Source organism: Oncorhynchus nerka, linkage group LG21 (genome assembly GCF_034236695.1).
Source record: "Oncorhynchus nerka isolate Pitt River linkage group LG21, Oner_Uvic_2.0, whole genome shotgun sequence".
Classification (NCBI taxonomy): domain Eukaryota; kingdom Metazoa; phylum Chordata; class Actinopteri; order Salmoniformes; family Salmonidae; genus Oncorhynchus; species Oncorhynchus nerka.
Window position 1 is genome coordinate 12,576,688 of NC_088416.1, and position 12,813 is coordinate 12,589,500.

General features: G+C 45.2%; 1 protein-coding gene across 1 annotated transcript; it reads left to right on the forward strand.

The window, feature by feature from the left end:
• Positions 1 to 3,877: 3,877 nt before the first annotated feature.
• On the forward strand, positions 3,878 to 11,959 carry LOC115103931 (cysteine-rich protein 2-binding protein-like). Its single transcript, XM_029624997.2, is given in 12 exon segments — positions 3,878 to 4,255; positions 5,007 to 5,292; positions 5,637 to 5,758; positions 6,054 to 6,175; positions 6,420 to 6,601; positions 6,984 to 7,409; positions 7,716 to 8,236; positions 8,239 to 8,322; positions 8,571 to 8,704; positions 9,203 to 9,378; positions 10,299 to 10,489; positions 11,365 to 11,959. Coding segments are annotated over 11 exon segments (2,391 nt in total). The 5' UTR covers positions 3,878 to 4,255; positions 5,007 to 5,033; the 3' UTR covers positions 11,539 to 11,959.
• The last annotated feature ends 854 nt before the right edge of the window (positions 11,960 to 12,813 follow it).

The window sequence follows — 12,813 nt, forward strand, 5'->3', positions numbered from 1 at the left end:
GTCATGTTGGAATTGTCAAAATGAAGCTGCTCGCAAAGAGCCACTTCTGGTGGCCAGGTCTGGACCAACATATAGAAAATATGGCAAAGAACTGTAGCGGATGTTTGGAAACCCTTCACATGCCTGCTCCTGTCCCAGTCCACCCATGAGAATGGCCCGCAGAGCCATGGCAGAGAATTCATGTGGACTACGCTGGTCCCTTTGAAAAGCACATGTTTCTGGTTATAGTTGATGCCCATTCCAAATGGCCAGAGGTGTTTTGCACCGACTCCTCCACCTCAGCTCAGACGATAGAGTGTCTCAGAACAACGTTTGCACACTTCGGTTTGCCGCTGCAGCTGGCAAGTGACAACGCACAAGCTTTTGTAAGTGACGAGTTTACAAGATTCATGTCAGTAAATGGAATCAAACACTCAACCTCAGCTCCGTACCACCCTGCCACCAATGGGTTGGCAGAACGCTTTGTGCAAACCCTAAAGCAAGGACTCCGTGCAGCAAAACGAGACGAAGGGACTTTGCAAACAAAACTGGCCAAGTTCCTGGCCTCCTACCGAAACACCCCACATGCCACCACAAACGAAAGCCCAGCCGCACTGATGTTCGGGAGGCCTCTCCGCACACAGCTGGACATCATGAAGCCAAACAGGCGTAATGAAGTGCTGAACAAACAAGCCAAGATGCTCTCCAGTGGCCGAGAGCGCCATCTCCAAACAGGACAGGAAGTGATGGTGCGAGACTACAGAAGAGGAGTGTTCTTGGAGTGATGAGAGGTGTTGGATTTGTGCCAGACATAGCGTTTTCCTTGATGGCCAAAAAGCTCAATTTTAGTCTCATCTGACCAGAGTACCTTCTTCCATATGTTTGGGAGTCTCCCACATGCCTTTTGGCAAACACTGAACATGTTTTCTTCGTTTTTTCTTTAATCAATGGCTTTTTTTCTGGCCACTCTTCCGTAAAGCCCAGCTCTGTGGAGTGTACGGCTTAAAGTGGTCCAATGGACAGATACTCCAATCTCCGCTGTGGAACTTTGCAGCTCCTTCAGGGCTATCTTTGGTCTCTTTGTTGCCTCTCTGATTAATGCCCTCCTTGCCTGGTCCATGAGTTTTGGTGGGCAGCCCTCTCTTGGCAGGTTTGTTGCGGTGCTATATTCTTGACATTTTTTGCTCCGTCAGATTTTCAAAGTTTCTGATATTATTTATAACCCAACCCTGATCCCTGACCTGTTTGCTTGGTGGTGCCCCTTGCTTAGTGGTGTTGCAGACTCTGGGGCCTTTCAGAACAGGTGTATATATACTGAGAACATGTGACAGATCATGTGACACTTAGATTGCACACAGGTGGACTTTATTTAACAAATGATGTTACTTCTGAAGGTAATTAGTTGCCCCAGATCTTATTTAGGGGCTTCATAGCAAAGGGTGTGAATACATATGTACACACCTCTTTTCCATTTTTAATTTTAACATTTATTTTTTAACTAAGTAATTTTTTCATTTCACTTCACCAATTTGGACTATTTTGTTTATGTCCATTACATGAAATCCAAATAAAAATCCATTTAAATTACAGGTTGTCATGCAACAAAATAAGAAAAGGAGTTTAATACTTTTGCATGCACTGTACATTTTCAATCAGCAAAGATACAAACGGAGCAGATTACCTTCCAGTGATTAAACCACTGCAATTTATACCTGATTGAATATTCATGGTAAAGAAGAAAAGGCAATGATTGACTTTGACCCTGACACCCCCATTGTCAAAACTCCCCAGTCATCGGGTGACCTCATTGATGGTGGCCTTTGTCAGGTGTGTTTTTGCACATGTCACAGTTTAAGATCAAATCAAATCAAATGTTTATTTGTCACATGCGCCGAATACAACAGGTGTAGACGTTACAGTGAAATGCTTATCTACGAGCCCCTAACCGACAGTGCAGTTTTAAAAAATACAGACATGTACATGTAGGTAGAGTTAATTAAAGTGACTATGTATAGATGATAACAGAGAGTGGCAGTGGTGTGGAGAGGGGTGGGGCAATGTGAACAGTCGGGTCTAGCCATTTGACTAGATGTTCAGGAGTCTTATGGCTTGGGGGTAGAAGCTGTTTAGAAGCCTCTTGGACCTGGACTTGGCGCTCCAATACCGTTGCCATGTTGTAGCAGCGAAAACAGTCTATGACAAGGGTGGCTGGAGTCTTTGACAAATTTTTAGGGCCTTCCTCTGACACCGCCTGGTATAGAGGTCCTGGATGGCAGGAAGCTTGGCCCCAGTGATATACTGGGCCATTTGCACTACCCTCTGTAGTGCCTTGCGGTCGGAGGCTGAGCAGTTGCCATACCAGGCAGTGATGCAACCAGGATGCTCTTGATGGTGCAGCTGTAGAACCTTTTGAGGATCTGAGGACCCATGCCAAATCTTTTCAGTCTCCTGAGGGGAAATAGGGTATTGCTGTGCCCGCTTCATGACTGTCATGGTGTGCTTGGACCATGTTAGTTTGTTGGTGATGTGGACACCAAGGATCTTGAAGCTCTCAACCTGCTCCACTGCAGCCCCATCGATGAGAATTGGGGCATGCTCGGTCCTCTTTTTCCTGTAGTACACAATCATCTCCTTTGTCCTGATCACGTTGAGGGAGAGGTTGTTATCCTGGCACCACATGGCCAGATCTCTGACCTCCTCCCGATAGGCTATCTCGTTGTTGTCGGTGATCAGACCTACCACTGTTGTGTCATCGGCAAATGTAATGATGATGTTGGAGTCATGCCTGGCCATGCAGTCATGGGTGAACAGCGAGTACAGGAGGGACTGACCACGCACCCCTGGCGAGTTCCAGTGTTGAGGATTAGTGTGGCAGATGTGTTGCTACCTACGCTCACCACCTGGGGGCGGCCCGTCAGGAAGACCAGTTGCAGAGGGAGATGTTTAGTCCCAGGATCCTTAGCTTAGCGATGAGCTTTGAGGGCACTATGGCGTTGAACGCTGAGCTGTAGTCAATTAATAGCATTCTGACATAGGTGTTCCATTTGTCCAGGTGGGAAAGGGAAGTGGAGTGCAATAGAGACTGCATCATCTGTGGATCGGTTGGGGCGGTATGCAAATTGGAGTGGGTCTAGGGTTTCTGGGATGATGGTGTTGATGTGAGCCATGACCAGCCTTTCAAAGAACTTCATGGCTACAGACGTGAGTGCTACGGGTCGGTAGTCATTTAGGCAGGTTACCTTAGTGCCTGTGCCCAAGAACACTATGGTGGTCTGCTTAAAACATGTTGGTATTACAAACTCGGACAGGGAGAGGTTGAAAATATCAGCGAAGACACTTGCTAGTTGGTCAGTGCATGCTCGCAGTACACGTCCTGGTAATCGAACTGGCCCTGCGGCCTTGTGAATGTTGACCTGTCTAAAGGTCTTACTCACATCAGCTGCGGAGAGCGTGGTCACACAGTCTTCTGGTACAGCTGGTGCTCTCATGCATGTTAGCGGGATTTCTTATAAGCTTCCGGGTCAGAGTCCCGCTCTTTGAAAGCGGCAGCTCTAGCCTTTAGCTCAGTGCGGATGCTCCCTGTAATCCATGGCTTCTGGTTGGGGTATGTACGTACGGTCACTGAGGGGACGATGTCATCGATGATGTGCTTATTGATGAAGCCAATGACAGATGTGGTGTACTCCTCAATGCCATTGCAAGAAACCCGGAACATATTAGAGTCTGTGCTAGCAAAACAGTCCTGTAGCTTAGCATCTGCTTCATCTGACCACTTTTTTATTGATCTAGTCACCGGTGCTTCCTGCTTTAGTTTTTGCTTGTAAGCAGGAATCAGGAGGATGGAATTATAGTCAGATTTGCCAAATGGAGGGCGAGGGAGAGCTTTGTTTGCATCTAATTTAGCCACTTATATTTTAGACTTTAAACACGTTTTGTATGTTTTACTTCGTGTTTTATGTCCAGAATATTTGCAAATTATTATTACTACTATGAATTGCATAATTGTTTACATCGATTAGTTCTACTGTCTCCAGAGTCGGTACCCTGCTCGGTACTCTACTCCACAGCCTAGACTCATCGACACATTTTTGAGATGTCCTGTGCTGTGCTAACGTTATCCAACTCCTAGTTTAGCAATTTTCTGTGTGTCCAAACTACATGCAATACTAGATAGCTAGCTATGTATACAACCACTAAAGTTGTACTAGGCGTTTCTGAGATACTTACGGTGAGTACCGTTGCAGGAGTGCATCTCAAGCAAAACTGGGACCAAGAGGTAAACAAATAGCTCGCCTGCGGACCAGCTCAATGACTGTATGCTTCAATTCCCAGATAGCTAACGTTATCTAGCCATGTGTCTTAGTAGAGTACAGTGTTTCCCATGCAAAAGTCCGTTGCAACTTAGCTAACTATATTGAGAAAGTTGCTTTACTGCTAGCAGACAGCTAACGGTAGCTAGCTAGCCACAGCACATCTAGCCATAATTTTAGACAGAGTAGAGAGAGAATCTTCGAGTGCTCGAGAAACGAATTCTGACCAAGGAGCTCAAGGCAGAGCACGACAGGAGAGAAGCAGGGCAGTAAGGGCTCCGACCAACCACAGGCATAACAACAACCACTTTGACAACAGCCTTCACAATTGTTATGTAGCGTCATGTAGTGTAGCTATGGCTAATGTTCGTGTTAGAATATTGATAAAGCGATGTAGTACACCATAGTTTTCTTTCAAACTGGGCTGGGCTGTCTTTGTGCAAATGAACACCCATGCCTTTTACAATAGACATATTTGTAGATTCTTTGCCCAATGATTTATCAATTACAGGTTTGGAGGAAAAGTAAACTAGCTGACACTGCAGAAGTCATTGCCACCCTTCTGGATAGCTATTGATTGTCACTGGTTTTGAAATACATGTAGGTCTATGCGTAGCATGCAGTTAGTTCCCTAAAGGTAGGCTATACATAGTGTTTAGTTAGGTAGTAGGTAATGTTATGTCCTTACACAATTATGACTCTTGACTCTCTGCACAGGATTAGAGTGTCTGACTCCACCTGGTGATGATGGAAAGCGGTGGTGAGCAGAGGGGCCAAGTGGAAGATGAGGCCATGTGCACCTCTGCCTCGGAGGGGCTGGAGGAGGGTGAGGTGGAGGGTGAGACGCTGCTCATCGTGGAGTCGGAAGACCAAGCCTCGGTGGATCTCTCGCACGACCAGAGTGGTGACTCGCTCAACAGCGATCTGGGGGAGGACGCCGAGGGTGGCTGGAACGAGGACATGGCCTTCTACTGCGACAAGTGCCACAAGTGGATCCCCATCGGTGAGAGGAAGGCCAGGCAGCCCCTTGGGGTGCACCGAAAGCAGGGAGGGAGAGCGACCTCTCCCTGGGACGGGGCGTCGTTCTTTCTCAATATCACATAACAATAGCAAAACAGAGTATATTTTGCGCAGTTATTTCCTCAGTAATTTCAGTGGGGTTGGCCTTATCTGTCCATCCATAGATTTTAAAATGGGCAGCTGCTTTTCTCTATAAATTCGCACAAGTCAATATTTGGATGTCGTGTCCTGTTGCACCGTACATGCTTTTAAAATAAAGAATGAGAATGAAATGAACAGAATGCCTTGTCTCTTAGCGGTCTTTTTATTCTCATCCCCACCATTCAGCTCTGCTGCACGGAGAGCAACCCAGCTACCTGAAAGGAGACAACTTCTTTAAGTTCACCTGCTATGACTGTACAGAAGATGTCAAGGAGACCTTTGAGAGGATGAGACTCACCTGGCAACAGGTATATGTGCCACAATGTTTACAATAAAGAACTGATTTGTAGTGCAGCTTACATAAGATAATAAGAACATGAACAGGGTCAAAAGAGGAACGCCTTAATAAAAACATATGGGGCAAGATCCTTATCAACAGTATGAACAAGTATAAAATTGCAAAGTATGGTATATTGCTGTAGACTTTATTTCAGTGATTACATTTGTTCTGGGCAACAGCACTCTGAAATGAGTACTGAATGAATGTCATTTTTAATTTTCCTGGTTTCATTGCAGTTCGGTGTGTTTTCTGTTTTATTTCAGGTGGTTATGTTGGCCATGTACAACCTTTCTTTGGAGGGCACGGGGCGTCAAGGCTACTTTAGATGGAAAGAGGACATCTGTGCCTTTATTGGGAGACACTGGACCTTCCTACTGGGCACCAGGTTAGAAAGAGAACAACATTAATTTGGTTGTCAGTTGGTAAGGTTTTGATAAGTTTGCATACAACCCTAAAAATGTAAACAGAAAACCTGATAATCGTTCAGTCAATTATCAGAATATCAAGAGCGGACAGATTTGGAACTTGACCCAACCGTTGTGTAAAGAAGAGCTGTGTTTTAATTATTATTTTTAAGTCTAGTATTTTGTAAACGGTTAGTGTTTTTGACTTCTCACCTTCACCTGCAGAAAGAAGACTTCCACATGGTGGAGCACGGTGGCGGGCTGTTTGTCGGTGGGGAGCCCCACGTTCTTCCGCTCAGGGGCCCAGGAGTTTGGCGAGCCGGGCTGGTGGAAGCTGGTGCAGAACCGTCCACCCACCCTGCGCCCAGATGGAGACAAGTCCTCGGTGGCCTCCCTAAAATCTAAAGGTGAACTGCAGAACACTCATAAATAACCTTAGGTTTTCACATTTTCAGACACAACCAAAGAATATTTTGTGATAAAGAAATTATTATAACATCAGTGTGTTAAATAGACTTATTTAGGAAAAGTCAAGGGAGGAAATGACTTTAAAAATGACAGGGATAAATTCACACTTCTATTGTTAGAGGTAGTTAACCCTAAACAGTTTGCAGAATTGTGCAAAGTCTGTTGTGTGAATCAATTATATGTTTTTGAGGGATAACCAGCTACTGTTGTATAAAATTAATTCACCCCTCCAGGCGACTGTACATGCATGTGTTTTTGATTGAGCATTTAGAGCCCTTTTTGTTTAACAATTTGCTTAGCTGGCGTTTGTTACTTTCTCAGCTGCCTCCAAGCCAACCCTGGACCCCATCATCACGGTGGAAGGCTTACGGAAGCGCGTGGGCCGGAATCCGGTGGAAAGCGCCATGCAGCTGAAAGAAAAGCGCTCACGCACCCACGAGGCTAAGGACATCCGGCGGGCGCAGAAGGAGGCGGCGGGGTACATGGATCACAGCGCCTCCTCCACAGCTGTCAAGTTCAGCGGCCGTGGTGGCGGGCGGAGACCTGACTTGGTCCTGGAGAAAGGCGAGGTGGTGGACTTCTCCTCAATGAGCTCATCGGACCGAACGCCACTCACCAGCCCCTCGCCGTCGCCCTCTCCGGACTTCTCTGCACCCGGCACTCCCGCCTCCCACTCAGCCACGCCCAGTCTGCTGTCGGAGGCTGACCTCATCCCTGACGTCATGCCACCGATGGCGCTCTTTCACGGTAAGAAGTCGGGGTCCCCTTGATCTTGGAGTTTTTAGTCCCGATAGAAAAGGCAAGATGAGAAATGGTGTCCGATAGCATTTAATGCCACAATGAACGTCAACAAAAAACGTCAACAATGAAGCAATAGTCCAAGATGCATTCCATGCCACTATCAATTGATTTCTATGATATACAGTATCTGTCTGTAGTGCTATAGGAATGAATGACTCAAGTGGTATTTAATTAGTTGAAATTATCAGTGAATGGCTGGAAATCTCACAGAATGTGTCGTTAATATTTCCCCTTTATGATTTGAAACCAAAGATGACGAGGAGCTGGACGGCGAAGGCGTCATCGATCCCGGCATCGAGTACATCCCCTCACCCAGTATGTCCCTGGGCACTGGCGCCCTTGTCGTTCGCAAGAAGCTGCGGCCTGGGGTGGCAGGGGCGCACATCAAGCAGGAAGCAGAGAGTGACGACGAGGAGGGCCGCGGCCGGGATGATGAAGACGACGAGAGGCGGGGGCGCGGCGAAGGCCAATCCAATGTGGTCAGGGGGGCACGGGGTGGCGGGGAGAGGAGGAGGGGGGCCTTAACAGAGAAGGGGAAGGGTTCCCCCCCTTCAGAGCCCCAGTTTGCCCCCCTCAGCCTGTATGAGGAGCGTGTGCTGCTGCGGCGCCTGGAGGCTTGTCCGCAAGCGCTGGCGGTGACTGCGCAGGCCAAGCGGCTGCACAGGAAGCTACTGGTGAGGAAGGCCAAGCGCCAGAGAGGGCTCCCCCTGCTGGACATCGACCAGGTTGTCAGCGCCACCCTCAGTCTGGTGGGAGGGTTGTACGGGTCCCAGGAGGGGGACAGGGCCGCTACGAGGGCTCCGGCGCGGGGAAGTACCGCACCACCAGCCAGGACCTCCGAATCCTCGACCGCTTCCAGGTACACCTTCACTACCACAAGCACAGATGTCAAATTTTTGCACAGATCACATACACAAATGTATGCACTCTGTACTGTTGGTCGCTTTGGATAAAAACTCTGCTATGTGACATTTATGATTAAATTCCGATTTGTTATGAGTCACGAACGAGAGGAATGGTTTGAATATTTCCAAACACATTACATCACATGCGTGATACGTCTTTTGCTTAAATCACACGTCTATGGAATGCATTTGATCCCTTTAGACAACGGTGTCCAGCAGAAGAGGGTACCACCAGCCCACAGTGTCCTTCTGGCACCGCCTCATGGGCTCCGACGCCAGTGTAGATCAAGGCATCAAGAGCCCGTACACCTCCCGCACCCTTAAACCCTTCATAAGGTATGCCACACGCCCTTACCTACTTCATGAGGCACACCACATGCAGCCTTTATACCCCTAATATGGTAAGAGACATTTGTGACCTATGACATTAACCTGTAATTAAACTCTGATACTCAAGGTGAGGTATAACAATCACAGCATGGAAGGAATCAATATTATTGTGGCTCAATTCATGCCATTTTTATCTGTTACGTGCAGTATGTAGCCCTGCTGAACGTGGCCAATATCTTTGTTACATTCAGATTGAAATAAATTGTGAAGAATAGTCATTCCTCTCTGACACATAAATTAAGAAATCATGTTGGCTCTTTTCATGGCATTTATTTTCTCTCCCATCTCCTTGGTTATATTCACTAGACACCAAATCGAAAAAAATGGACTGAGACAGAGAGTGACTATTTGAACTTCTCCAATAAGAAACTCTCGTTTTGGTTGCGAAATGTTTTCCATTGCAAAACGTTTTGCTATGGTGTGCACTAATGAATCCATCACCAGGAGGGACTATGAGAACAAGCCTATGAAGCTGAAGCTGTTGGCGGAGATCCGTGCCTACCCCCACAGGAAGGACCCCTGCTGGGTCACCAAGCCAGAGGCCCCCATCGACTACTGTTACGTCAGGCCCAACCACATCCCCTCTGTTAACTCCATGTGCCACGACATCTTCTGGCCAGGTCAAATCAAATCAAATTTATTTGTCACATACACATGGTTAGCAGATGTTAATGCGAGTGTAGTGAAATGCGTGTGCTTCTAGTTCTGACAATGCAGTAATAACCAACGAGTAATCTAACCTAACAATTCCAAAACTACTACCTTATACACACAAGTGTAAAGGGATAAAGAATATGTACATAAAGATATATGAATGAGTGATGGTACAGAACGGCATAGGCATGATGCAGTAGATGGTATCGAGTACAGTATATACATATGAGATGAGTAATGTAGGGTATGTAAACAAAGTTGCATAGTGGCTAGTGATACATGTATTACATAAAGATGCAGTAGATGATATAGAGTACAGTATATACATATACATATGAGATGAGTAATGTAGGGTATGTAAACATTATATTAAGTAGCATTGTTTAAAGTGGCTAGTGATATATTTTACATCAATTCCCATTATTAAAGTGGCTGGAGTTGAGTCAGTGTGTTGGCAGAAGCCACTCAATGTTAGTGGTGGCTGTTTAACAGTCTGATGGCCTTGAAATAGAAGCTGTTTTTCAGTCTCTCGGTCCCTGCATTGATGCACCTGTACTGACCTTGCCTTCTGGATGATAGGAGACTGAACAGGGCCACACTATCACATTTGTATTTTTCTTGATAATTTTTACATGTAAGACTGGGAACGTAAAAGGGACATTTAAGATGTTCCAGACCTCAAAAGTGTGCTAGTGTCGAGTTATATTCCAGGCCATCCGTTGTGTAGATCCAGCTATATGCCTCAATTCCAAATGAATGGAAAAGATGAGCACCATCTAATTTCCTGATTTTAGTCAGTGCTTATCTTTTCCATTCATTTGGGGTTGAGGCATATTTCCCTCAGTTTTAGATTGATGTCTGATTTTCTCTCTGGCTCTCCTATCAGGTGTGGATCTCTCTGAGTGTCTCCAGTACCCAGACTTCAGCGTAGTGGTCCTTTATAAGAAGGTGGTGATCGGCTTTGGGTTCATGGTGCCGGATGTGAAGTACAACGAGGCCTACATCTCCTTCCTGCTGGTGCATCCCGAGTGGAGGAGGGCTGGGATCGCTACATTCATGATCTACCATCTCATTCAGGTATGGTAACAAAATCATAATAATGATTATAAAAACAACAATACTACAGTTTCAAGGAGCACTATACTAGCGTCTGCATAAAGTGGTTAAGTGCAGCTTTAATAGTCTCTAAGCCACATTGTATAGAGCCATATTGCCATCATATACACGTCATTGTAAGACACTGAGTGTACAAAACATTAGGAACACCTGCACTTTCTATGACAGACTGACCAGTTGAAAGCTAAGATCCCTTAAGGATGTCACCTGTTAAATCTACTTCAATCAATGTAGATGAAGAGGAGGAGACAGGTTAAGGAATCATTTTTAAGCCTTGAGACAATTACGACATTGATTGTGTATGTGTGCCATTCAGAGGGTGAATGGGCAAGACAAAAAATGTAAGTGCCTTTGAACGGTGTATGGTAGTAGGTGCCAGGCGCACCGATTTGAGTCTGTCAAGAACTGCAATGCTGCTGGGTTTTTCACACTCAACAGTTTCCCATGTGTGTGTCAAGGATGGTCCACCACCCGAAGGACATACAGGCAACTTGACACAACATTGAACCATTGAAGTCGACATGGGCCAGCATCCCTGTGGAACACTTTCAACACCTCGAAGAGTCCATGCCCTGACAAATTGAGGTTGTTCTGAGGGCAAAAGGGGGTGAAACTCAATATTAGGAAGGTGTTTTGTACACTGTGTAAAGTCATGGTACTGGTGGTTAGTGCTTTTTAGACCAGGGACTAACTTGACCCTACGGCTACATTAGAATTAGTCGAGTCAGCTAGAAATAACTATAAATAAATAACCATGAAAGTCACTTAAATTGTTTGGATCGATCTACAACAGCACATGTTAAGTGGTTGAAAGCAAGGTTCTCTTTCCCCCACAGACCTGCATGGGAAAAGACGTCACTCTACACGTCTCGGCCAGTAACCCCGCCATGCTCCTATACCAGAAGTTTGGCTTCAAGACTGAGGAGTACATATTGGACTTTTACGACAAATACTACCCGCTGGACAGCAAGGAGTGCCGACACGCCTTCTTCCTGCGGCTACGGCGGTGAGACAGGAAACGGGACAGGCCAGTATTCAGGCCATAGAAATATAATTACTAGAATGGACATTCCCATGTAAGTTAACGTTCCATTGGTGAACTGGTATCCATATTGAGTGTACTAGTCAAATTGTCGTTGTCTGTGGAGCTTTGTCTGTTGTAGTGTTTATATTTCTATACAGGCAACCAGTCAGAAGGAGGAACAAATACATCTGGAAATGCCTGTGCTATTCAGTGTATCCATTTTCTGTTACACCGTTTCTTTGTGGTCATTATATTTGTGAGAACCTATGGTGAGGTAGGTGTATTTTTGTTGATCCACAAAAGAGACTGAAGGACGGTAATTTTGTAATTTTGTACACTTGCATTTCTGAATAATTCTGCAGTCCAAATGGCAATTATATAAATAAAAAAATCACTCACATTGCAAATTCTGTCTTCATTTGCTTGCTGGAATATAATGTACAGTGAGATCCAAAAGTATTTGGACAGTGACAAATTCTTTGTTGTTTTGGTTCTGTACTCCAGCACTTTGGATTTGAAATGATACAATGACTGAGGTTAAAGTGTAGACTGTCAGCTTTAATTTGAGGGTATTGTCATCCACATTGGGTGAACCGTGTAGAAATTACAGTACAAATTTGACTCCATAATACTAACGCAATTGACAGTGAAAAGGATGCCTGTACAGAATAAAAAAGTATACTGCAAGAAATGTGGCAAAGCAATACATTTTTTGTCCTGAATACAAAGTATTATGATTGGGGCAAATCCAATACAAAACATGACTGAGTAGCACTCTCCATATTTTTAAGCATAATGGTGGCTGCAACATGTTATGGGTATGCTTGTTATCATTACAGACTGGGGAGTTTCAAGGAAGAAAAAAAAATGGACTGAAGCTAAAGGTAAAATCCTAGAGGAAAAACTTGGTTCAGTCTGCTTTCCACCAGACACTGGGAGATGAATTTACCTTTCAGGACAATAAGCTAAAACACAAGACCAAATCTACACTGAAGTTGCTTACCAAGAAGAGAGTGACTGTTCCTGAATGACAAGAGTTACAGTTTTGACTTACATATGCTTGAAAATCTATGGAAAGCCTTGAAAATGGTTGTCTTGCAATGACCAACAACCAATTTAACAGAACTTGAAGACTTCTATAAAGAATAATGGGAAAATATTGTACAATGCAGGAGTGCAAAGTTCTTAGAGACTTACCCAGAAAGATTCCAAGCAGTAATTGCTGCCAAATGTGATTCTAACATGTATTGACTCAGGGGTG